Source organism: Aplidium turbinatum, chromosome 10 (genome assembly GCF_918807975.1).
Source record: "Aplidium turbinatum chromosome 10, kaAplTurb1.1, whole genome shotgun sequence".
Taxonomy (NCBI): domain Eukaryota; kingdom Metazoa; phylum Chordata; class Ascidiacea; order Aplousobranchia; family Polyclinidae; genus Aplidium; species Aplidium turbinatum.
The window spans coordinates 2,588,674-2,615,972 of NC_137481.1; the positions used below are offsets into that span (position 1 = coordinate 2,588,674).

At 39.2% G+C, this 27,299-nt stretch overlaps 1 protein-coding gene and 1 long non-coding RNA gene across 2 annotated transcripts; both read left to right on the forward strand.

Annotated features, from left to right (window-relative positions):
- Positions 1-306: 306 nt before the first annotated feature.
- Positions 307-18,678, forward strand: LOC145778727 (uncharacterized). The gene is made up of 3 exons (XM_082590286.1): positions 307-660; positions 14,520-14,767; positions 17,084-18,678. The coding sequence occupies exons 1-3, from the start codon at positions 435-437 to the stop codon at positions 17,279-17,281; spliced, it is 672 nt and encodes a 223-aa protein (XP_082446412.1). The 5' UTR covers positions 307-434; the 3' UTR covers positions 17,282-18,678.
- Positions 18,679-22,061: 3,383 nt separating this feature from the next.
- On the forward strand, positions 22,062-25,445 carry LOC145778031 (uncharacterized). The gene is made up of 2 exons (XR_014290406.1): positions 22,062-23,276; positions 25,233-25,445. It is a non-coding gene; the product is annotated as an uncharacterized LOC145778031 (long non-coding RNA).
- The last annotated feature ends 1,854 nt before the right edge of the window (positions 25,446-27,299 follow it).

Sequence of the window (27,299 nt, forward strand, 5' to 3'; positions counted from 1 at the left end):
TGTTCGTCTTAACTCGTCAAGAACATTTGTCTTTGTTAAGGCAAGGAAGTGTTGGCATGGTGATTTTCTCAGCAATTGCAATACGTTGCATTTTCTGCGTTTCAACGTCAAGAAATTATCTGTCAACGCAATCTGCACAAATTGGATGAATTCACCTCAATCAAGCAACTGCTCCAACAAAGCAGTGACGTCACGGAAACCATTGCAGTTCAAACAGGGCAGAACTTTTTTCATCAATTTGTCGGCCTCAAACGAGAAATTGACAAAAAAATTTGAAACTTCAGTAAAGACTTGAAGCATCTTATAAAACTTCGTTGCAATGAGGTCTTTGTGTTAGTGCAAGAAAAAATGTAGATCGCTTTCCAAGTACGTTGGTGGCGTAAGTTTATGCAGCCGAGCGATTTGAGACACTAAGAAAAGCTCAATTTTCGAAAATGAAATTATCAAACATTTTACTTTTGCTAGTCTGTATGCTTTCGTGGGCTGCTGCTAGCCACAAAAGTAAGGAATATCTCATCTGCAAGTCGGTGACAAGCCTCTTCCCTTCAAGCTTTGACTCAACGATAGACGGGACAGACACAGATGAAGATGACATTGATTCGGACGACAAGTATCATGGTATGAATAGATACTTGAAGGAGGAACTGAAAAGCATAAAAGGTGAGTACATAAAACATATCCTGTCTGAGTTTTTGAGAAGTAAAATATTTTATTAGAACGATGTGGAAGAATGTCATCGAATAAATTTAAATTGTGAGGAATCCTTGTTCTTTTTGAGAAAAGTAATTTAATCATGCCTACTGTCATTGAGGAATATTATGGAAATTTCCAAATGCCGGCTTGTGGACTCTTTACAATTTTTGAAAACTTGATTAAGAAAAAGATGAAGAAAAGTGGCTCTTTATCGTCCATGAAAAATTACTTTCTGTTTTTTTTCACGAAATTGCAATTTAATCTTCATTTGTTGATCCAAAACATAAAAGACAGTACAGCACTAGCTATGACAGGCGATAAATCAGCACACCAATAAACGGGAAATTATACAAAATCTTGAAGGATTTGAAATAGTGATTTCTTCAACCATATTGGGAGATCACTGTTTCAAACCCTTCAAAGTTGAATATGGTTTCCTTTTGCTGTCAAACATTTCGTTAGGTCACTGTGTGAGATTGTGGCGATGGTTTTGTAAACAAACTTAGAACCGAAATATCTGAGCTTGTTCTAAGCTTCGATGTGCAATAGACATCATTCATGCTGGCGGTTTAAATTATTTTTGTTTTCATAAAGAAACTATTTACAGAGTAAACTGGAACTTGTTAAGAATTCTGGAAATGCGAAGGAGTTAAAGATGAAAGTTTAAAATTACTGAGTACTATTTAAACTTCACACTTTTTCATGACTCGGATCACTAGAGCAAATAATAAACCATCCTAGCTAACAATCAGTGTATTTTTTACATTGATTCAACGTTTGTAAACGTCAAATAGTTGCAAGAAAGATCTGGTTTGTTGGCACGGTTGCTCAATTTTCTATTTTTACTTTCATTTGCAATGTTTCAAAGTGGAAAAAGGGGGTGTCTGAAACTTATGGGCTTAAATTAACAAAGCGAAAGTCTTGTGCAAACAAAAAATTACCTCTGAGATTATTTTGAAGTGCGCCGATCAATCGCTCCACAAATATAATCAAAACTATAAAAAGATTTTTAAATATTTTTTTTAAACATCAAATCCTTGCAAACTATTCAGGCTTTGTTTACTTTAAAGCAGTATTTTTAATTTTTTTTGACCTTAGCACCTTCTATAAACAAGTTTGGACTACTCAGCACCCCCTAACTATTGCTAACACCAGGCTACTACATTGTTTCAATGAGCTTAACTCCGAGAAAGCGTGTTTGAGATCGTAATCTGGCAGTTTCGCATACCGAAAAAATTCACCCGGAAAATATCCATACCGAAAATATCCCGATGGAAAAATATCCTCTTTCTAAAAAATATGGACATTTTCTAGTCCGGATATTTTTCGTATGGATATTTTTTGTGTGAACTTTTAACTACAGTCGTATCACAAACTAAATCCACTAGGTGTCGTTGAATAGAGAGGAGTCTGTTGCTCAAACGCACACCCTGAGAGTCGACCTGCTCATTCTATCGGTTTCTTTGTGAACGAACAAACTTGAGCTATCGGGGCCATCAAATTCTGAAACATTTCATGGAACTGTGTAAACTTATCTACCCGTTTGTTGGGCACGTGGTAATGTGGCTTGATTAAAATGTCGCTTAAAAAGCGAACATGACAACAGGCCTATAGCAATCATACTTTGTTTGTTTAATTGCGATTACGTAATAATAACAAGGCGGTGGGATGGTGCAGCGGGTAAGGCGCTCGCTTTCCAATCATGCAAATCCTGGTTCGACTCCCGGCTTATGCTGGTTGTTGACAAACACCGCTCACCTCTACCCAGGGTGTAATAAATTAGGTGGGCGTAGTTGCTGAAGTAAAGGCGGCCGAGAGAAAGGAACTGGCCACCCAACTCTCCTTAGTGCCGAAGGCTAAGTAGGCTACAATGAGAACCTTATCTTCTCATACCCCGATGCTTGGATATATGGGACTCACCTTTTTTTTAATAATAACAAAATAACATTCCACTGAAAATCGGAGCATAAGTTAAAATTATCGAATAAATGAAATAGTCTACTGTATCACATAAACGTCCTTAATGAATAGACCAAGTTTGTTTTGGGTGATCAAGTAGAACAACGCAAACCGAATAAGTTTCATAGCAGAAACATATTCGAATCAGTAAACATTTTATTTTCGGATAAAACATCCACTTCAATGTCAGGGATCCTGCTGATGAACACATAACTTTATAGAAATTAAGCAAAACCGCTTAATTTGAAGTTTAATTTAGTTACATATCTGCCTAAATTACACATTAATTGTAATGAATAACTTTGTTTCCTTAAACAACGGATTTATTTGTCAATCTTAATTATGACACAATCGGTACCGTTTTTAAAGTCTTCGGTTTGGCCCGATCTGGTCTAACTCAGATCTACCAGCACTGGAACCGAAGGCGAAACCGCTCGGCCAGTGAGCTGGTATTTCATTATCATCTTTCCTGAGTTAGTAGATAAACTTGGTTTGCCAGAAACAAGATTAGGTTATACCGTTTCTCAGGTGCAGGGCCGGATTTAGCTGATGGGGGGCCCGGGGCACTTTTAGATCGGGGGGCTCCCTGCGAAAAACCACCTCTGCGTCTACAATAGCATCAATCCAGCACTACACAGCATTTTGCAGAAACTTGAAAGGAAGAAAAAATAACACAAAATTACATTTTTTCCACGTAGGGGGGCCCTTCAAAAGTCGGGGGGCCCGGGGCACCTGCCCCCTCTGCCCCACCCTAAATCCGGGCCTGCTCAGGTGAAGCTTTTTACATATTTCATAAGAAAAAGTTTATCCCATTTTTACTTGAGAGAGAAGTGAAATGCCCCGGAAAGCAAAATGTGGAAACTGGGCACCCCTTTGGTCAGTGGGTCCTTTCAATTTCGTTTGTCGGTTTTGTGCCTTAAATGTTAAGTGGGTTTGCTGGTTGTTGGCTGAAAACTTTCACAACATTGAAAGACTTGTTTTAATGCATATAAAAATCCAAAAATAAGCAACTTTCAAATTTGCTTGTCAAAATTGGGCCTACATTTTGATTGAATGCAGTGTTTTTGTTACTTTCATCAGATGTTCGTAGAAACAACAATGAGCACTTCGTTTGCCCGATTTGTTACGTCATAACTTCTGTTCGATTCATAATTATGCCATGTGGTCGAGTTGTTTGCTGCAATGTGATACTTTGTTATGTCATAATCCTTCCGGGTGCTCAGTTAGTTGTGCAAGTCCAGCCATCAGAGTTGGTCTTATCAATTTATATTATTAAATTTAGTTGCGTTTAACTTTTGACAGTAATGTGTTACCTTACATCCCAGACAGCAAATCAATTATTTTTTACATTGATTTAAGGTCTGCAGACGTTCAATGTAAAAAGTAGTTGCTTTACTGTTTGAAATTGTAGAAAGCAGTGAAGCTTTTTACTCTGCGATGCAACTCTTCATATGTTCATAAGGGAGATCACAGCCTGCTGATCAAACATGATCAATCTGTTGAAGAAGAAGAAGATGCAACTTTTAACCAATATTTCTTGTGTGGAACAGAAAGCTTAAAGGCATATTTTTCTGTTTGTAACTCGTAAATTTTGTTTCAAAGTGGGCATTTTTCTTCTTAAGCTGTTGGTTCTTTGACCAAAGGTCAACATTAATCTTCATAATGAGATTCGTTTTATAATGGCAGAGGTAGTTCATTGCTGTTATGTCAGCTTTGTACTTGCCAATCAACAAATCAGCGCCTTCTTACTAGGCTGGCTCAAAATGTTGAAAAAAAATTTTTTTTCTTTTAGATCTTTCGTCAGTTTGTAATATTGTTCCTTTTGGTAAATGTATCTCCTACACCAAATTTTACAAAAAAATATTAACGTTTGACTCTGGTTCACCTGGTTTGAATTTTTTCAAAATATCGAGTTTTCGCTTATCCCTGAAACTGCTCACTCGCTATCTTCTAATGCAGGGGTGTGCAACGTGCGGCCCGCGGGCCAACTGCGGCCCGCAAAGAAAATTTGTGCGGCCCGCAAAGATGTGCCAATTTTGAGTTGTGTGCGGCCCGCGAAACGTGTTTATAATTTAGTTAAGTCTGGTACGTGTGAACAACTCACTGTGGAGTGGATTATTATAGATTTCGCACCTTCTGTTAACCATTTTAGAAATCTCCCACTGGCCACCGCTAATCCATTGTGTTTAATTATTTGGAACGTAAAAATGTATGGTCACATAAAAGGCTTTATGAACAAATTACGACTTTGGAAAGCTCACATACAGATAGGAAATCTTTTCCACTTTCCAACTTTAAGAGACTATGGAATGCATCCTGAGAAGAAAACTCAATTTGAAAAATTGTTGTGTAAATTTTTGGCTCGTTTCAAGGACTTCAAATCTCATGAAAAATTGTTTGGTATGTTCTCTTCGCCATTCAACACAGCCATTGACAAAGCACCAGCTGATATCCAACTTGAACTGATTGATCTTCAAGAGAAAACGGATTTGAAAGCAAAGTATTTAGAAATGAATCTTGGCGATTTTTACCGAAAACATCTCAACCAAGATGACTTTCCACATTTGAAGAAATCTATTGCTTTAAAAATGGCTCTTTTTGGCTCAACGTATTTGTGCGAACAATTTTTTTCTAAAATGTGCGTCATGAAATCTCCCTATAGATGGGTTATGACAGACGAACACTTGGAAAATGGAGTTCGAATTGCGAGCACTTCCATTAAAGTAAATTTGGAAAAAGTTGTCGCGAAAAGAAGCCAGCTGCAAACTTCTCACTGAACTCGTTTAAAGTCGGTGTGACAATAAATTTGAATAGCGGTTTTCTTCAGAAATTTACGCGTGTTAACTTATAATTTCTGCAAGAAGATAACCCCTAATAATGCTATAAGAATAACATGAACAACAAAAAAACTACTTGTTTGTGCCTGCAACTACTAGAAATCAAATCTTAAATAAACGTGCGCCCGCGGTTTCACCCAGTTATTTATATCTGGCCCTCCTGTAATAAAGGTTGCACACCCCTGTTCTAATGCATTCTAGCATCTTAATGGACATAATAAGAGGCAGTAACACAAACTTGTAGCAAGCAAAGTAGTTTAATTATCAACTCCATGAACACTGACAAGCTACTTAGTACAAACAAAGTGTATACGTTGTTTTGCTTAACAAACTAGACAAATAAGCAAAACAAAGCTATCGGTGAACAAACGCAATTCTTTTTTATGGTTGGCCTACTGAGCAACACCCGTCAAGGTACAAAGGCCATTTATGTAATTAATTACAGAATACAAAGTTATGTTCTTCAGTAAAGTAGCTGCTTAGAATTTTATCCTTGTTGCGGAAGAACGTAATCTTGGCCTCGGAGTCAAGAATGCCACGTTGATAGAGATGAGGAGCCAAGATTCCAGCTACCACTTTTGATAACTAAATCTTTAACTACTAGGCTACAGTAGGTGGTAGAAATGGTTTTGAGAAAAAAGCATAACCTTGCTCCAAAGCATTACTGAAGGTATTGAGGTTACTCTCAGTCATGCCCGTTTTCCTATTGTTTCAAGCAAATCACCACTTGAAACAAGAAAGGGCAAAGAAAAAACATAGATGGCAACATCCACGCAATGGCTGCCTTGCACACTCCATGATGTTCCAACTTCTTTTGAACATTCTCACCGTACAGAAGTATCAATTTTCATGGTGATTCCACGCTGGGTTTTTTTTTCGGTCATTTACCGGTCATTGACCGATTTTTTAGCAAAATGTCCGAAAAAAATATAGTCAATTCGGTCAAAATGTCCTAAAAAATATATAGTCAATTGACTAATGACTATATATGACCAAAAATGACTTAAAATGACCGAAATAAATAAAAAATGACCGAATTTTTTCAAGTCATTTCGAACAAATGACCGAAAAGTCTCAGCGAAAAAATAAACCCATTTCCACGGCTCTCTTTATGCCATGGCACTCTGAACTTCTTTTTAGCCTTGAGCCCACCAGAAACGGGTTTGAGTGCAATGTTTGCATGCTTCAGGAGGAACCAGGACTTATCTTGATCTCCCAGCTTCATGTCAAAGTAATAATAATGCTTGTTTTTATATAGCGCTGTATTTATCGCAGAATGCGTTGCTCCTCTGCGTTGCCTCATGCATATTATCTGGGTTATTTGTACAGCATTATACTTGTCAAAGGCATATTTTGTTAGCTTATATGCCATTTATTAGCCTATAGACCAGAAAAAAAACTTCTTGCAGCAAAGACTTCGCCTTAGCAAAGGCTTAGAATAAAATTTCATTTGTACAAGTAGGCTATCCATTTCAGTAGGCTTACCTTTTCAATATAAGGCTGCATTCATAAACACATGACTTTCGGGCTATTTTTCTTACGATGTAGGCCTACTGATTTACCACTGCTTTCATTGAGTATTTATGTCTCCCTTACGTTAATCACAGTTCATTTCAACCCTTGCTTGCGTTTTGAACTTTCGTACCATATCAACCAATTGAACTAGACAAGTGCAATTAGGACATCATAATGGTAAACAGGGCTGAAAATAAGTAATTTGCTAATTGAAATCTTTTGAGTATCGATTTCAAAAACACTTTCATCGTCAAATATTTTGAAAACTAGAGCCAATTCAAAAAAACTAAGTGATTTTCGGAATCAGGGGCCCTGAAATACTCTAAAATGACTCTCTCCTTTTGTGCCCAAATTTTTTTGTTGGTCTGTGATTATAAGTTCATTGACCGCGAAAAGGCTGTAAAATCAACTAAAATGACACTAAAAGCATGCACTATTAGTGACTCTCAGACTTGGAGTAGGGTGAAGATGTTCCACGTGGAAGTTAACAGAAAAAGTGACGTCAAAATCACGTGGTCAAATTTTGAGGAATCCCCTCTTCAGATACTGCTAAACCACTTTGAAATTTACTAATTTTTTGGAAAAATTCAGAATTTCTCCTTGGGTGAACCTGGGTCAAAGGTCAAAACCCAACAAAAATTTTTGGTTTGCAAATATCAGTGAGCAAAATGGAACATTATTCCAAACTGACAAAAATTTTAAAGAACATCAAGGAAAATGAGCCACCCTACTTCTTACGTTAAGCAATCAGTTCAGTTTGTTTTTATTTCTGACCATCACACCATAAAAACAATATATGACAAACATAGCAGAGGTCTAGGAAAAGGTAGAAGCGACAAAACGTGTAATCAATGTGTAAAGATGGCTTACTTGCTGACAGAGTTGTGAGCTGCGGCTTTCAAATGGGAATTAGCAAGTTTTATGCTTTGACATATTGTGTTTTATCTAAGTGGAAAAACTGCTGATGAAGTCATATTTGACTGCCATTTCAACACCCTTCACGATGGTATCCTTGGCATCCTTTGCCCCCCCCCATATAATTCTGTTTTCAGATACGTCACTGTTGATGACATCATATGCTTCTGGTCACAGCGGTAAACCATAATTTCTTCGTGGGAAAATTGTAACTTAAAGTTCCCGGATCCTTTCGTCTGCATATAATGACCGAAGAAACACACACTTGAACTTCTTTTCAAACAGTGTATTTCTGTAAAAATTAGCCCACGGCTACCAAAAACGAGGGGGTGCAACGCGTACACCACTGAAAACTGTCACTACAGAACAGATTACTTGGATAAAAGACGGAACCTTTGTCCAGCTAGCAAGCACTAAGCCAACAGTTAAATGTGCGGCCAACTTTCAAACAATCATTTTACGAATGACCAGAATAGATAGCAATATCTCAAATTCACGTATGCAGTACTGTGACGCAATAATGAAAGACAATTATGAAGTCATTCCAACAGGTGTTTAAAGCTGATGTAATATTTCCTGTTTAAACAGGCCCAAACAGGCCCAAACAGGTTTGATACAATTCTTATGAACGCTGGTGCAATTTTGGCTCATGTTTTAGGAATTTCCATGACGTAATATTCAGTAGACTTGAACGGTTTTTATATGACGTTTGATTTGGTGAAAATTGTCGGGAACATAGCGGCCCCTAGTTATGACAGTCTGACATGGCATAACTAAAAAAGAATTGACGACAATTGTGAGCCAATGAATAAAAACACATGATACACAAATTGTTTGAATCACTCACGTTTAAGTTAATACGTAAATACAAAGGGCATGCAAAGAATGAACAACAATACGGAATAAACACGATGATACATGAAATTGGTACCATAGGTATTAGGTACACGCAAAAAATGACGCTATATACCATGGTTGCGATAATAACCGACTGTTCTGGGCTCAGACAAGGGTCGGCCACCGCAGACAAAACCAGGCTCAAACCATAACACTTAGGTGTTCTTTACGGGGGCGAGGCACGAAATATCCCTCAACACGTAGTCTACTTTCACTTTCCCCGTACTCTCATCATAGTTGCAGACGGCAACTTTGGCTCTACGAACCACAGGCTTCCCTTTCCTAATTTGTGGAACTACCTCATGCACCCTCCCAAGTTGATACTTCCCACGTTTACCAATGTCTTGGAGAGAACCTACCACTACAAGTTGACCAGGCTCCAAATTCTCGGCCATTTTTAGCCATTTTTTCCGGCCCTGAAGACCTGGCAAGTAAAAATCGATCCATTTACTCCAAAACTGCTGAGAAAGTGACAAATTGAACCGATAATCCCTTCTTAATTGGTCACGATCATGTGGTTGCCCAACAGCACAGTATGGGTCTAAGTATGGGGTCAAAAGTGAGGCAGGGGTGATGACAGTAAAATCCCTAGGGTCGTCACTCAAAGGTACCAAAGGGCGTTCGTTCACGATCCGAACGGCACTGCCTGTGTACGTACGCAGTTCAATAAAATTGGGCTTACGAATTGAAGAGTCCAAAATGTGAAAAAAGTACTTGGTCATATCGGCCACGAAACCAAATCTACTCAGCCGAAATCCAGCCAAGAGATCTGCCAGAGGATTTAACAAATCAGGACGCGAAAACATTACCTCATTAACACAAGTTCCTCGAAATTCAGATTGTTTTAAAGCCTTCTTCCTTAAAGCAGCAGCTCTATCTGACGCCAAAACAAATTTGTTAGGTAAATCAATATCTTCCTTCAACGGTACAGGTATCTCAAATCGACCATCTTTCAACTCAATATTCGGTTCGACAAGTTCTCTAGCCAAAATATCATTGCGAGACAATTCACAGGTTTCATTTTGCAAAGTCAAATCCTGAATGACTTTATTCAGGTCTGCTATTTCCATATCACGAGACTCAATTTTACGCTGAAAGCCAGAGATGACATCCGACTCTGAAGACGTCTGCACTCTGCACACTTTAGCAACGCTTTCAACTAAGGGTGACTTACCACCACAAGCCAACCAACCGAGAGGAGTGAGTAAAGCATGCGGTTCACTGCGATTTTCACCAACACGTTCTTCTTTTGCCCACATCAAATAAGCGTTGTCGTTTCCAATCAGTACATCTACAGTACTACAATCATTCAAATGAAACATATTCACGTCATGAAAATGACGGAAACTACTTAAATCCTGCTTATGTGGTAAAGTCTTAACATCGTCAGCCCAAGCTGGGTTAACCACCGAAGTTATATCACAAAACAGTTCATCAGTCTCTAACGACTGGATGTTGAGTTTAACAAGTTCAGCACAAGTAGGTTTCTGACCAGCCAGAGTATCCATTTTAAACGACGCTTTATCATACGGTTTAAGACCAAGTTCGCACACCAAGTCACTCGAAACAAAGGTCAACTGCGAACCAGGATCATGCTGACAATACACCAACTTCGATTTGCCAGTCATTGGATTCAAAACACGAGCAGCAGTAACGCGGTTAAAGGCTGCTTTAACATTTCCAATCTTAACATTACGCACAGGAACTCTGGCACCAGCATCATCTTTACCGACCGAATCCAGAGAATCACGTGACGTCACATAAAAATCATGCAGAAGAAAATAGTGTTTCCTATCGTTGTTAGGCCCACACTGACGACAGTTGTTTGCATGATTACAGTCCTTAACCATATGCTGGCGCAAACAGTTCAAGCATTTTCCAGCTTTCACAATGACATCTCTCCGACCTTTAGGTGTCAAGCGCAAAAATTCTTTACAATTAGACAAAAAATGATATTCAACTTGACCACGTGATGAACAACAAAAACATGCCGGTATGTCACTACGTCTGGCCACACCGCCGCGCGGTGCGCCAACAGCAGTCGAGTACTGCGAACTCCCTGAAATCACATTATCATGGGGTTTTACCGACGTCTGCCTAACCGGACATGAAGGCAATTTTCCTTTGCCAAACTTTTTAAATTGCTGCGACTCACCAGAATCGCCCATTAGCATAATGCTAAAATCAGTCGACTTGCGCGTTTCCTCTCGTACTACAAATTCAAACAAACTCTGAAAGGTAGGTTCCTCAGTGCTACCATACTGATCACCTAAAAAGTCAAGATAACGCTGCTTAGCGTCAAACGGGAGTCGCTTAGCCAAATCCAAAACAAAACGTCCTTCTAATTTATCACGCTGACCATAAGCTTTCGCGTAAAGCAAACACTGCGACAATTCATCTTTAAACTCTTTCAAATCACTGGAAGAGATAGAAGTCAATTTGCTACCATAGCGATACTTTCTAATTTCTGGTTCTGCGAAAAGACCTCCACGAACTCCAAAACGTTGGGACAAGCGAGCTAATGACATTTCTATCCTGTCTTCCTCTGACAAGCCAGGAGTGTCGGAAACCAAATTAGCAATCGTTTGTGCAGCTGTTCTAACACAAGCTGCTTGCAACAAAGTCAAACGAGTTCCCTTAAAGGGCGAAGCTGCCATCAAGGCCATAACACGATTTTTAAAGAAGACAAATGGCATATTATTACCATCGTAACCAATCAAGGCCGCCTTATCGAAGAACGTCCTACTATTTTGGTATTCAAAAAAGCAATCCTGCTGTTGAGAACTCGATTTAGCGGGAGAAGACAAGCTATATCCCTTAAGGGGCTGAGTGGGCTCAGTCACATGCACAGCCCGATCACGATCCTCACACACGTTAAAATCAGGAGACGCGATACGCCTCTCACAACCACCCAAATTACGTGTAGCTGGGCGATCAAAAACTAGCGGCGCTGAAAACTGTGAAGGGGGCAAAGCATTACTGCTAATGGCGGCCCCGTGACCTGTACGCTCTGGGGGAGGAGTTCGGTTGTAATTTGCAGACCTTGGCTCTACAGCCTTCGGAAGACCCTTAGCCGCGGCCCCGAGACCTCCTGAAACAACTGGAAAACATGTGGATTGTACAGGTCCACTTACGGATTGAACAGGCGTGTGGAAAAGGTTAGGTAAATTAAACTGTGATTGATGTTCACTTCTGGAATGCCTAGAAGAGCCCTTCCTAGAGCTACGCCGGGAGCCCAACTCAGAACGATATTCAGCTAAAACTACCTCTTTACGTTGTTCGGCCCTCAACTGAGCGTCTTTGAGTGCGAACTTAGCAGCTCTCGCTTCGGCCTCAGCTCTCGCGATGGCCTCAGCTCGTATGGCCTCAGCTCGTATGGCCTCAGCTCTCGCGGCGGCCTCAGCAGCTCTTGCTTCGGCCTCAGCTCTCGCGGCGGCCTCAGCAGCTCTCGCTTCGGCCTCAGCTTGGATCTGGAGCTCCTCTCGTCTTAACTGTAGGTTAATTTGTGCAACTATCCGTGACGAGCTCTCAGACATCCTAGTGCTTACATTTGAGGCGCTATCCTCAGGATGTATGTCAGCATCCAACCTATCTGACAACTCACTTTCTTTTTGTTCGAAGTTATTTTTTAACGAGTTAAATTCGGGATCTACCCTATCACGAAGTTCTGCCAAGATTGCAGAGTTAACAATTTTACTCAAAAGAGCATGGAAATGCCGTAATTCCTCTTCTAAAGTAGATAAGTTAGATCGAAAAATTAACAGTTCCTGCTTATCACTCAAAGAACCTAGGGCCACAGAAAGTTTCCCAATTTGAGTCAAAATATCCCGTCTAAGATGCCGGGCCTCTCGAACTGACTTAGCCTCATCGTTAATGGGTCCCTCCCCAGAATGGCCTGCCCGACCGCAAAGAACATCATCAGGCTTAAACTCAGTCGAGTCGACGGCGGTCGAGTCCCTGTCACCACCGAGTGTAGACATATTAAATGTTAGGGCTAAATTTAACAATTAAAAAATTAAGTTACACAAACACACAAAATTACAGTAGTTATAAAAAACTTAACTGCAAAGACCGTAAAAATACAAAAAAGAATTTAAATGCACGATACCGTAGCTGTACGAGTATGTGAAGTCCAAACGTCCACAAAACTTGCTTGGATTCTTCCACTTGAATCTTCAAGCACAGATGGATTGCCTTTAATCTTCTTTCTTGCCAATAAATGTCAAAGTTATTTTTCTTCTGTACCAAACTGAGAAGAAATGTCTTTACTTTTTAGCTTTAAGTTCTTCAGTTGCCTACCGAGAAGAAATGTCTTTAATTTTCTTTGCTTCTTTAGACTACCAACCAATAAGATCTTCTTTTATTATTTATTTGCTTCTAAGTGCTTCTTAGCCTACCAACTACAAACTTCGTCTTTTATTTTTTTATGTGCTTCTAGTGCTTCTTGGCCTACCAGCTAACAAGCGACGTCTTTTATTTTTTATGGTCACAGCGGTAAACCATAATTTCTTCGTGGGAAAATTGTAACTTAAAGTTCCCGGATCCTTTCGTCTGCATATAATGACCGAAGAAACACACACTTGAACTTCTTTTCAAACAGTGTATTTCTGTAAAAATTAGCCCACGGCTACCAAAAACGAGGGGGTGCAACGCGTACACCACTGAAAACTGTCACTACAGAACAGATTACTTGGATAAAAGACGGAACCTTTGTCCAGCTAGCAAGCACTAAGCCAACAGTTAAATGTGCGGCCAACTTTCAAACAATCATTTTACGAATGACCAGAATAGATAGCAATATCTCAAATTCACGTATGCAGTACTGTGACGCAATAATGAAAGACAATTATGAAGTCATTCCAACAGGTGTTTAAAGCTGATGTAATATTTCCTGTTTAAACAGGCCCAAACAGGCCCAAACAGGTTTGATACAATTCTTATGAACGCTGGTGCAATTTTGGCTCATGTTTTAGGAATTTCCATGACGTAATATTCAGTAGACTTGAACGGTTTTTATATGACGTTTGATTTGGTGAAAATTGTCGGGAACAGCTTCCGAGTCACAAACCTGATCCGTATGAATGACAACCAGTGGTCTGCTTTCAACAATCCATGTAATTTCTTTAAAAATACTTTTCATGTGGTACTTTTGTTTACCGGGCTGACAAGCATCGAACCAGTTTCCTTTCCCTAAGTGACGTAGCCAAACTGAACTCAGACAATTTCATGAGAGGCTAAAACGATTTAAGAGCGTATCACTTTTAAAAGCCAAACAAGCTACCAAAAAATGGTGTATGATGTCAAATAACACTCTCAGGTGTGGGAAAACAAAATTGTTTGGGTACAATTGGTCTCTAGAGCTTTCGGTAGACCTATTAGTTACTATTATTATATTTGTGATTTTGTTTGCATATTCTAAATTACAAATTGTTATTTTTTTCTAGTTATATTTATTTGTGTGAATGTGTAATTTATATATAGCCTATTATGGTCCATATACAGTATGTACTGTATATTTGCAAGGTAACCTTCTGCAAGAAGCTGTCGCTGTTGAGTTTGACTTGAGTTAGACTTTCAGTCCGGATGTGTTACATAAGTTTAAAGCATTCCGATGCGTCGCGTTCAAAAAGCCGAACTCACAAGGAACTTCTCCCAAAGGCTACAAATCATTGCTTTGGTGAAATTGTTGCTTTTTTGTTTCAGAGCAGCTGAAATGCTATGACGGAGTGGTGGTGGACTCCATCTGCTACAGGCTGCTGTACCGTGTAGGGGTCAAAATCACTTTTACCCAAACGGAAAACCTTTGCGCGTTTCACGGGGGACAGGTCCTAGAAATTCCAAGCGAGAAGATTTATAACGCCATCATCAAATACATTCGGCGTACGTGGAGCATTGACCTCTCTGCGAAAGGCCGAAATTTTGTCCAAGTCTTTCTCAATTCGCAATACCACGTAAGTTGAGCGTAGTCAGTCAATTCGTTACCTATGATACGTAATAGCGTTGATAAACAGGATCCAGGGGTACTTTTGGACTCGGGCCTGGGAGGGTAGAGCACGGAAACCGGAGAAAGCACTTTGTTTTCTTTGAAGTCTTGTTATAAAACGCGTTTGCATCTATTTCAGATTATTTCTGCTCAAGCCCCACATCCTTTCAAGCTCCACATCTTTCCTTGACACTATTGATGCAATTTTCCTAGTGATTTTATAATTGTCTTGTTTTTGATGGTCCGGACTGATCCTTAGTACCGGGCCCAAATTACTGGGTTATGGTTGCGCATGCCAATGACATGACGTGGTGAGAGCGCTTGCAGGCTGTTTGTAACAGAAGCGTACGAGCCAGTGGGCAATCGCCTCCTTTCTATTGCAACAAAATGTCGCAAATTTAGGCAAAAACGTACAGGTTTGGCTAAAAATTGCTTAACAAAACCCCGTAAAGCCGCATTGCCACTGTAAAAGTTTCATTCACCAATCATTGACAAAAGTAACAAAATCTAACTAATTGCTGGATAGGACCACCAAAGAATTTGAAATTATTTGTTATCTGAGAAATCCTTTTATGAAACTGCTCAAATTAATACAATACAATTGCCCGGAGATCCCAAATGTCATTTATTTGCACAATTACGTCATGCTAATTTGGAAAGCCACAAAACATGAAATTTGTGAATGCGTTCGATCTGTCAATGAACTGCCCGAAGCAATATGATGTGGTTGCCCATTTTATTGCACATAGTCTACTCTACATCCTCTTCCTGTGAATGTGGGTGCCGAGGAACAGACCGCAGACCACATCATCAATGACTGTTCCATCTTCAAGCCACCTGACGGAGTGGAAGGTCTGCGTGTCATGGATGATGAAACCAAAGACTGGCTGCTCTCCAATAGCCTTCCAGTGTAGCCCGGGAACATCGTGAATCTTGGGTGGTAAAAGGATAAACCCTCGGCCCCAGTGGCTCACACGACGACGACGACGAGCCTACAAGCACAATATATAGACAATATAGGCAATGCAATAGGCTATATAGCCTACAGCGTTGACAGGGGTTTCAAGGATACATTTAGACCCGGGTCCTAATTAATTTTAGGGGGCCGTAACCTTTTCATAGGGTGCGGAAACATGAAGAAACCACAACGTAGTCTTTGGACACATTGTGTTTTGTTTTATAAATATCTTGATTTGAGACCCAAGGTTGTCATTGGTACCTGGCCCAAAGTATTCTCTCAACTGCCTTGTGCATTATATAGACCCTACCCTATGTACTTGCTGTACTATGTGTTTTGGGAAGGTAGGCACTTTAACAAACTGATATCCAATTCTACCACGAACCATCAACCAATCAGAAGCTACGCTGTTCATGACGTCATCAAGGTTGCGTTTCTCGGAACACAGGAAAAACGCAACTTCTCACCACTGCTATTGCTCTTTTTTCTTCTGTAGTTACCAAACAAAGTTCAAAGTAAAGCTTTGGTAGAGAGTTTACTTTGTTGAACCATAGAGAAATAAAACAAAGTAACTTCTGCGGGTTTAACATGATGTATTGCATACACAAATATAACATAATTAAAAATAAACTCTAACGTTTTCGACACGTACGGAATTACATATCTGCAATATACATAAAATGAAAATTGTAAGGTAAATTTGACTTTGCACTATAACTGTAACTGTATACTAACGACACTCCAGACTGAAAAGCACAAACTGAACGAGTGACACAGGAATGATTACAAGTAAATTATATGGTGGAAAACAGATCACATGAGGTGTAAACTAGAGGCATTTGACAAACAATTAGAACACACACAAAGTGCTGTTTATTGTTTGAAACCTACAACGTCATAATGGGCGATTAATATTTGCAGTCACAGATATGAAAATATATACCAATTTTTGTGTACCTGCTAACATAGGTAAACTATCTTTGTGTATCTGCATAATCTGCTATACAGTTGCCTATGTATCTTTGTATATTTGCCAAAATGGTAATCTAATTATAAAGAAAGCTGTAAAAACTCTGGTCTTTTCTAGTTTGAGAAGGTTAAAAACTTACATTCACTTTTTTATGACACAGGAAGATTTATTTATTTGAATGTAGCTCACACTGTATCGTTTTTTTCCCTGCTCATTTCAACTATCAGCTGTTTTTGAAACGGATTAACTTAATTGCAGGTGACGCCCTAAAGTCGTTCATGCTTTAGAAGTTTCCTCCCTTAATAGATTTAGCCTGACCTTCGAAGCAGCTTAACGATGCATCATTGTTCTTTCAGAATGGCGCCGCGACATTAAGGAACGGAGGCGACGCCTACATTCATTGGCACCCCAGGTACCCCACCAGTAACCCCAGTCATCGACGATTGCTCATATCAGTTACCCTCAACACGCAACACCCCCCTAACGAAAACGGGATGTTTAACTACAACCCTGGGTACACAGCGATACCCCTTTGCCAGTTTTCTTTGGAATAAACTGACTTTTAGGCGCTTGATCGCTTTATGACGTCGTAATCATCACAGCGGTTTCGAAAATGTTCACCTTGTAAAGCTGCACCAAATGTAACGAACGTAGTTGAGGGGAAAACAGCTTCGGCAACCAAAATGGAAACCTTGAGCCCAATGTTTGCGTTAAAAATACGTCATTTGTAGCAAAAATATGCACTGCCCTCTTGCCGCACCCCTTTACACAAGCTGCTACACTAGGCCACTGTGGAATAAAAACTACACAGTTGAAGTTTTGACACGTTCAAGAATTAAAATGTTCAGTATCTCCAAGCCCAGGCGAGAAAAGTTGAAATTATTGTTGCATCATAATCGTAAAATCAACTACTGTCACATGAGAGTGTTGCGATGAGATGGTTGGCTTGGTTTTGAATGTTTATCCTCGGATTGACCAAGCCTTCATAGGCTTATTCCTGGTAGTTACGCATACTATAGGCTACTTGTAGAGGCTTTTGACGCATGGCCAATCACCGAGATTGGCAGAGTGAAGTTTTCCGATTGTTGAAGTGTTGTTGCCGGGGAATATTCCATCCACTAGATGCCGCTGAATGGATAGCAGACCTTAGAATGCGTTGCTCAAGTGCACATCTCGAGAATCGAACCAGCGCCGCTTGATCTTGAAGCTTTTTCGTTCACCAAGTCACGCGCTATCCAACTGAGCTATCGAGACGGAATTGAGTGATGGGGGATAGCAATAAGTAGCAATTGGTTTGCTACCATTGAGTTGGGTCTTTCCACTTGGCCAGATCAACACATTTCATGCTCGGAGACAATTAATCTTTTGTTTGATAAGTGAAAGGTAATTTGATCTAGTTACGTTTAAAACCATCTGAAATGTTTACAAGATTCTTTCTGCACTTTTATCTGTAAAGCCACAACTGCCAGCCCAATCTGCCAAACCAATCCCCATTGCTTAACACTTATAATCCAAATCTATTCAAAATCATCACCATTTGCAAAATTCCTTTGCAGTGCTACGAATGTCGCGTATTTGCGCTTTGTGTATACTGAACCTTTGAATTGACGAAAACAAACTTCATAACATCATGTGATTCCTCATAAGTTCCAAGAAATATTTGTGATTTAACAAAATACGTATGTTTCAACCAAGGGATTTTCCCTTTTATGTGAAAATACTTACGATGGTGGGGGGCAGTGGTGGCTCAGTGAGCAGATCAAGTTGCCAGTTAATTTAACTTATTAACCAACTTTAGTAAAACCGTGTAAACATTTTGGCTAGGTAAGAGGCAATGATGACAATTAATAAGTTGAAAATTATGCATTTCATTGAAAATTGTAGTCGTCTTTTATTGCTTGTAGGCTACACCTAAATTCTTCAAAACTAAATAACACAACTTTCGCTCATGTTTCGGAAAATGTGAATTGGTAGCCACAGACGACTGAGACGAGGCGGGGATAAAGAATGGACATTCTCAATTGCAATGCCAGCTTTACTACTGTCTGTTAGCCACCCAAAATCGCTTCTTGCAGGCTAAAAACATGTTAGCCTATATCTACGAGAGCAGGTAACTTCTGAACCGACACAGGCTTTTGGTTCGTTTGTTATTATCGAACCATCTAGATTCTAGAACGAACTCCCTCTCTCACTATCGATTGCATGGGAGCAGGGTATTGATTTATGTGTCATTGTGCCTACCTTTTATTAGAATAAGGTGTTTCAACTTAGAATAATTGTCCGTTGACTGGTTAGGGAAGTAAGAAAGATTGGGTACGGTACTCCAAGCAGTAAAACATAAGACAGCAAACTGAATGGACTTTAAACATTACCTTCGTGAGTAGCCCGTATTTCATTCTGCTCGGCGCCAAGGCTACAGTTTATGGTGGTCATATAGTCAACTAAACTTATCAATCGCTTGTGAATGAAAAATTAGGTATATTCCTGTTCAAAAGGTTTCGTACAGTCAGTGCCGGATTAAGGATCTGCTGGCCTGTAGGCACATTTTATAAGTGGCTCGAAAATCAGGGTTGCCAACTAAAAAAAATTAGAATTATCAGTGTTGCCAAATCTTTGTCACAAAGATCATTGTTGCAACTATAACACAGGGTACCGTGCAAAAACTTGGTCATATGCCTAACTAAATAACAACTTTGCGCGTTTTTGCGATTGAAAACGCGTTAACCAGTTGTTGGAGGTCAATTTTACGGAGTAGATCGCTTTCAATACACAAAAGTGCCAGTGTACCAAGACGTTGTTGACACATTGTTGATCGTTTAACGTCTTTAATTCGTTTCAGTTGTGAAAACGAGCGTTTCCCCGAGCAATTCGTAGCCATTAGAGACAAGTACATTCTAAGTGCTACTTAAGCAGTGTTCGGAAATGAATCATAACCACCAGTAGTGTGCAGCATTTTAAACATCTTCTGGGCACTTCCTGTTGCTGTTGTTTCATCGCATCTCTCTATAGTCTAACTATAGCTCTTTATAGTCTAAAAGTTATTTCTAATTTCTTTTATGTTTTTTCGTATATTTATCCTGCATTGCGGAAAAGCGGACTTGAGCGCTATGCATCGGTGTAGCCTACGCCTTCCGACGTACACCTGACCCACGCTGCAGCCGACGGCAATGTCTGTTTCCGGTTGTCTACTCTACTTATGACTTAAATTTGGTACTACCCATTACTCGAAATCGATCACTAGGTAGAGGCAATTATCGTAAAGTTTCTTGCCCAGAGAAACAACAGCAAGTGCGGTGGCTGGAGTCGAACACGCAGGCTCTCGACTGCGAGCCCAACGCGCTAACCACTCGGCCACTGCTGCCGACTATTTCTAATTTCTTAACACAACACAGCGCCACGTTTGTTTCATTGCGTCACCCAACGGAAATGCGAATTTTTAAAAACATCAAAAAAGAAGTGGCAACATGTTACAACTCGTCTTTTTTTAACGATTTTTGCTGCTATTAGTTTAGAAAATGATTATTTTGAAAACATGACCCTACTGATTTTAAAGTGGCCTGGATTTTTGACTGGCCTGTAAGCACGTGCCTACTTTGCCTAGTGGTTAATCCGGCACTGCGTACAGTAGCCTGTGATCAGGGGCTCTATCCACTTTTAGAATTCGGAGGGGGGGGGTGATTTTTGGACAGTAGGCTAAAATCGTCATAGTCATTTCAACTTGACTCCAATGAGTCGGGGGGTGATCACCCTCCCTTGGATACAGCCCATGCCTGTGATACACTCTTTTCACTTTGCTGTCGAAGTGTACATAAGTTGCGTAAAGACTTTCAAATAAAGAATACTTTTCCTCGACTCAGTGTTGCAATCTTTACACAGCATTACATCACTACAAAGACTGAAAAGAAAAATATTTGATAAATTTTACCATTGTCATTATATAGATGGGGACTACTTGATTCCCACAGTAATTTCAACTGCTTTTGTAAATCAAGATATTACTTTGCCTTATCAAATTACGTGACAGTGTGTTCTAATCCAGAAAAGCGATATGTTTGTGACAAAACAAGGGTAGCGCAAGATTGCTTGTGTGTTTGTTTTTGATCAAATTGTGCAAGAGCCAATTCCTCACTTAGGTTTATTCTCTTACAAACATCACCTTAGGCTTAGGCTATAAAAGAGAGCACAATCGTAAAGACTCCGAGAAATAGTCGCATTTGCAAAAATGAAGATAATGGAGTGTGTGCTGGGGCTTACGTTAAAAGTTGCACAATACTGTGCTGAGTTGTGAACAGCTAAAATAAAAAAGTTATTTAGAGGGAAAATGGTTGGAACACGTGGTTAGTCCAACCAAAAAATTGAGTCCAAAAATTAGATACTAAACTCTATTAAAAAATATTTTATTTAAACCACTGAAGATAGTTTAGTTTTCAAAACGTTTGTTTGCTGAACATGAGTTTTAGTATTTACATATTGGACTCTTTATTTTTTGATTAGAAAATGTAATTTTATTGGATTCTGTTTTGCTAGAAGCAACCAACTTACTGATAGAGCCGTTATAGGGTGGCGAAGGCTTTAAAAGTTTATTAAGTTACCTGATTGCAAAGCCACGTAATATTTTATGGATTTGAAGAACATGTCAACAATTTAACAGTAACAAAATTAATGTCAATTTTCAATCTCTTTCAATTAGCGCTAACTTTCGAAAACTTGTTTCAAATCTTGCTCTGCTTTAAAAATTGATAAACTTTACTGCTTTAAAATTTGATAGCAATTTACTTATTTCACAAACGAAGCGTTTTATGAAGAAGTTTTTTTTAATGAAGAAAAAAACAAATTATTTTCCATTTTTTGCCCTTAAAATAGTAGCCTACATTTGAAAAAACAAACAAATGTTCATTGGTCTCCCACCCTGGTGGGATCAATGAACAAGGAGGTGGGGACCTATGAACAAATACAAGCCAACGTCAAACTTACGCAAGTTAACGTCAAGCATTGAGACTTTACAATTAACAAATTAAAACATAATAAGGTAGCCTACAAGCAACTGTTCTTATTTGGATAAACAAACAAACTGTTCATTTCATGTCAAATTCTGACAGGTCTTGTGTTGGCACACGGAGAGGGATTGGGCAAAACAGTAAGAACGTCATTACGCGAAACGGATCCTAGGTCTTCTGTTTCAGGCAACATGAATCCATTTATTACTTTCCTCTAGAAAGATACTTCAAAGTCGTTGTCTTCGTCAGGTCCTGTGATGATCTTTGCTACATAGTTTTAAAATATCATTCCGGCTTTCACACGGATTACTGCGAAGTCGTTCGGCAAGATTTTCAAAGGAGTGCTTTCAGTTGCTTCTGCTTCTTCCAGATCTTCGTCTGTGGTGTCGTGAAGGGACATTGCATTACTTTCACCGTCACTGTCTTCGGATGACAGGATAGGCCTTTTACGCACTATTTTGTTTTTCCGCTGTACCAGCCTTTCTTTTTTAGGAGCAGCCTATCGGTAAGGATGCAAGTGGAAGATCTCTTACGGTGACTAGAAGAAGGTCTTTGCTTTGTCTTTGGTAACGGGCTTAGTTGGTTGAAGATTATGCGGCGCTGGTTCGACTCTCGTGGTGTGCGCTTGAGCATCGCATTTCAGGACTGCTCTCCATTCAGTGGCACACAGTGAATGGAATAATTCCCCAGCAACAACACTTCGACAATTGAAAAACTTCACTCTGCTAATCTCGGTAACTGGCCCTGTGTCAAGAGCCTCTACAAGTATGTGAAACTACCAGGAACAACTTATCAAGGCTTTGTCAATCCGAGGATAAAGATTCAAAACCAAACTAAAGAAAGCAGTTTAAAATAATACGTTGCATTAAAGCTATTACGAATCTAAAAAATAAGCAGATAACTGCAAGTTATTGCTATGGGCCCAAGATCCGAATTCATCAGCAAATTTTTCATTCAATATCCTCCCATGGATGCATCAATGGCTTTTGAATAAAAGCATAATGTGACAACCTATAAATAATATAGCTAATAAATGACTACTACGATAAATTCAATAATTTATATTCTATGTGATTCTTAAATTAATCGACTTAAATTAATCGTAATATGTTCAACCACTTTGGACCTGTTAAGACTGTAGTAGGCCATAGAGGTCCGCAGGTCTTAATAGGTTTAAATCGTCCAGTGACGTAAAGCCTACATGTCTAAGCCTTTAAATTTTGACATCCATATTCTAAGTAAAGCAGCCTAAATTTCAGCCTTTTCAAAGTTGCAAATATTAAACAAAACTTGAAACTGAAGTGAAAAGATGTCTAAGATGAGACCTACAGCCCTGCTTTTCAGCCAAGACACTATTTCATCAACATTGACCGAAGGAGAAGATATTCACATGTTGATTGATAAGGTGGCAAGAGAAAAATTGTATCCTAGTAAATGGGAACCTCTAGAAGTCGCTTGAGACACGAATAATGAAAAACTTTATTGCCAAGACAACAGGCGTCTCTACATATTTCGAGTCCTGGAATGCATGGGAGTCATTTCTACTGTGGAAGTAAGTATAAGCAACTTAATTTACTTTTGATTAGGAACGCGACAGACAACGAAATCAAAACTTGCCGTCTAAGTACGGTAATCTACAAAAAAACTTAACTTGAATTAAAAATTAAATTAAATTGAATTAGAACTTGAATTAAAAAAAACGAAATCTACACTTGTCTTGAACCGGTTTTGTATTGAAAGCTTTGGTGTAATGCTCAAACAATTAGTCTATCTATTTACAAGCATCTGTATTCTGTAGCCTACTACGAACAGTTTATGTCAGAATCAGATTCTGTATCATGTTCAAAACATTTCAGGATGGTAAAAAGAAAGTGGTCCATTGCAAGTGGGTTTCAAATACTTTTCTTGTAACAAAAAATGCTCCACAGTTAAAAGCAATAAACTACTTCTGTGCCACAAATCAATTGTAAAAGTGCATTTAACCAATTAACTATTATGATTCTCAAAATGCAGAATAAACCTTCACTAAAGTTGGAATAATAGTCCATGCAGTTTGTTCAAAGCTTGAAGTCATTGTCAACGTCAATATTTAAGCGGTTACTGTTTTGACTAAACTAAACTACCGGTACTTATTTGTTTGAGATTTTGGGGAAGCGAGGCAATTCTTTTGCCACCCTAGGTTAGCGATGGACCTGGTGGTTGGTTGGTTTTGAATCTTTATCCTCGGACTGACAAAGCCTTGATTGGTTATTCCTGGTAGTTTCGCATACTTGTAAAGGCTCTTGACACAGGGCCGGTTACCGAGATTGGCAGAGTGAAGTTTTCAGATTGTTGAAATGTTGTTGCCTGGGAATTATTCCATCCATCAGGTACCGCTCATGGCAATCTATAGGCTACTACTGGCCTTCCCAACGTGGCAACAGCCAAATAATGTGGGGGGCTTACACAAAAATAAAAATTTAATTTACCAACTGAGATAAGTGTTACAACGCAGTGGCGTAGCCAAGCGGGGGGGTTGGGGGTTACAACCCCCCTTTCGGCACGCGTGTGACGTCATGATATTGAAAATGATGCTTTCAGTCTAAAACAAATTGCCTAATTTTAAACAAAACTGCATTAAAAGAGCGAGTTTTGCCAATACCAAACATCTCAGCCAGGAATTAGCAACAAGAAAACACAGAGATTTAGCTTTATTTCTGAAAAATGCCGAAGAAAACATGATCTTATCCTTTTGCTATGCCACCGGGCAGCACTATTTTACAGGAATATTCATACCCACATTTTTGTTGACAATGCTCTCAGAATGCACCAAACTCAAAGTAATATTTTAACATTTTCGGGGAGAAGCCCCCCAGACCCCCCGCCGCTGGGTTGTCAAATCCCCCCCCCCTTTCAAAATTCCTGGCTACGCTACTGTTACAACGTATAATCAGCAATTTTCATTGGTCAAGTAATGTTTTTTAGCCTAAAAATTGTAAATATAGTGCCACAACGTAGATGTAATATTATCAAATAAGTGGCAAGAAACCAGGACAATAGCTACATGTTAAGAATACCATGAGAATCAAGATATCAACAGAATCAAGGTACACGAAATCAAGAGTGACCCAACTTTCAAACCACTCAGTATGTTAAAAAAGTCGTTTTCTAATCCAGAAGTATTTGTTTGTTAGTATTCTAGTAATAATTCATGCAAAGACACCTTTTTTACGCCTAATACCTGTTAGTTGCCAAAACTTAATAGGCCCCCACACTATATGGTTGTTGCCACGTTGGGAAGGCCAGTAGTATAGATCGCCATAGTACCGCTGAATAGCGAGCAGTCCTGAAAGTGCGTTGCTCAAGCGCACACCCCGAGAGTCGAACCAGGGCCGCTTGATCTTGAAGCTTCTTCGTTCCAGAAATGACGCGCTAACCAATTGAGCTATCGGGGTAGGCTATTGCTGTTTCATGATGGGGACCACCTCTTGCTTTGATCATATTAATTTTTGTTATATTCCCCATTCAGGTGGACGTAATTTCTGGAAGTGGGAGACCCAAAGGTCCCAATGTGGGAGAAGAAATTCGATTCCGTGACCGCAGCATTCCGATGAGACGCTATCGCTAATTCGTTCTCGAAGCAAAATCTATCAAACATAACTTACTGTTTTTTCTTGCTTTTACATTTGGGCTCTCGGTTTTAAATGTGCAGTGTTTCAATAAAGGATTAGCTTAAAAGCTCTACTGGTGTGTATTTAATTGATCAAACAAATTATAACAGATAAAGATTGCTTCACTTCATTAGTTGAATTTGAAGTTGTGAAAGGTATGTAGTTCGCTACATACTCAGTGCGTAGCCAACTCTCGCATTTTAATTCAGGCCATGCAGCCTAACTTGTATCACGATGATTGCATTGTAATAAAAGTTCGAACTGATGTTGTGAAAATGCATAAGCGTGATGCCTATAGTCTATAGGCCTAGTCGTTTCATAAATTAAAATTTTGCGCTTTGACAGTCCCAGTCACCAAGATTGACAGAGTGAAGCTTCCAATTGTTGTTGAAGTGTTGTCTGTGAATTAATCTATTGTTGAATAGAGAGGAGTCTGTTGCTCAAACGCACACCCCGAGAGTCGACCTGCTCATTCTATCGGTTTCTTTGTGAACGAACAAACTAGAGCTACCGGGGCCATCAAACTCTGAAACATTTCATGGAACTGCGTGAAACTTATCATCCTCTACCCGTTTGTTGGGCACGTGGTAATGTGGCTTGATTAAAATATCGGTTACAAAGCGAACATGACAACAGGCCTATAACAGAAATACTTTGTTTGTTTAATTGCGATTACGCAATAATAACAATACAACATTCCACAGAAAACCGAAGCATATGTTAAAATGATCGAATAAATGAAATAGTCTACTGTATCACGAAACGCGCTAAATTAACCAAATTTGTTTTGGATAATCAAGTAGAGAACAACGCAAACAGAATAAGTTTCATAGCAGAAACATATTCAAGTCAGTAAACATTTCCTTTTCGGATAAAACATTCACTTTGATGTCAGGGATCCTGCTGATATAGACATAACTTTACAGAAATTAAGCAAAACCGCTTAATTTGAAGTTAATTTATTTATATTTGCGTAAATTACAATAATTGTAATGAATAACTTTGTTTTTTTAAACAACAGATTTATTTGTCAATTTTAATTATGACGTATGGACCAAGTATTTAGTTTAGAAAGTACAGTCTGGTCTTCAACCAGTAGCTGTTGTAATTGACTATTATTATTATTATTGATCACGTATGAGAAATATCACTTCTAGAAAGCCCCATATTTCTATGGCATCAACACTTTCGAGTGCAAAAACTTTCAAATCAGTTCTGTGTTGGTCGATCTTGTAGTCGAAGGCTGGAAGCTGTGACCTCAACAGTATGCATCGATTTTCCGTTCTTTCGGAGAGTTATTTCAACCGTGGTTTACGCAACTGCAAATTAGACGAGTTACCTATGCTGGTTCCAGTAAGATTTACACAACTGTTTTATTATTATAATAATGTTATGATTTTATTTGTTGTCGCTCTGCAGCAGCTAAGATCTTTTAGCGACAGGGTTTATTTTTAATTTATATCAGGTTTGCGATGTCATCACATTATTACTTGATTTATCCTCGATGTGTTATGCAAGAAAGAACACAATCGGTACCGTTTTTAAAGTCTTCGGTTTGACCCGACCTGGAATCGATCTTAGATCTGCCAGCATTGGAGGCGAAGGCGATAAACACTCGGCCACTGAGCTGGTATTTTAGTATCATCCTTCCTGAGTAATTAGATAAATTTGGTTTGCCAGAAACAAGATTAGGTTATACCAAGCCATGGGTTATACCGTTTCTCAGCTGAAACTTATTACATATTTCATAAGAAAAACTTTATCCCATTTTTACTTGAGAGAGGAGTGAAATGGCCCGGAAAGAAAAATGTGGAAACTGGGCACCCCTTTGGACAGTGGGTCCTTTCAATTTCGTTTTCCGATTTTGTGCCTTAAAAGTGTGTTTGCTGACTGTTGGCTGAAAACCTTCACAACATTGGAAGACT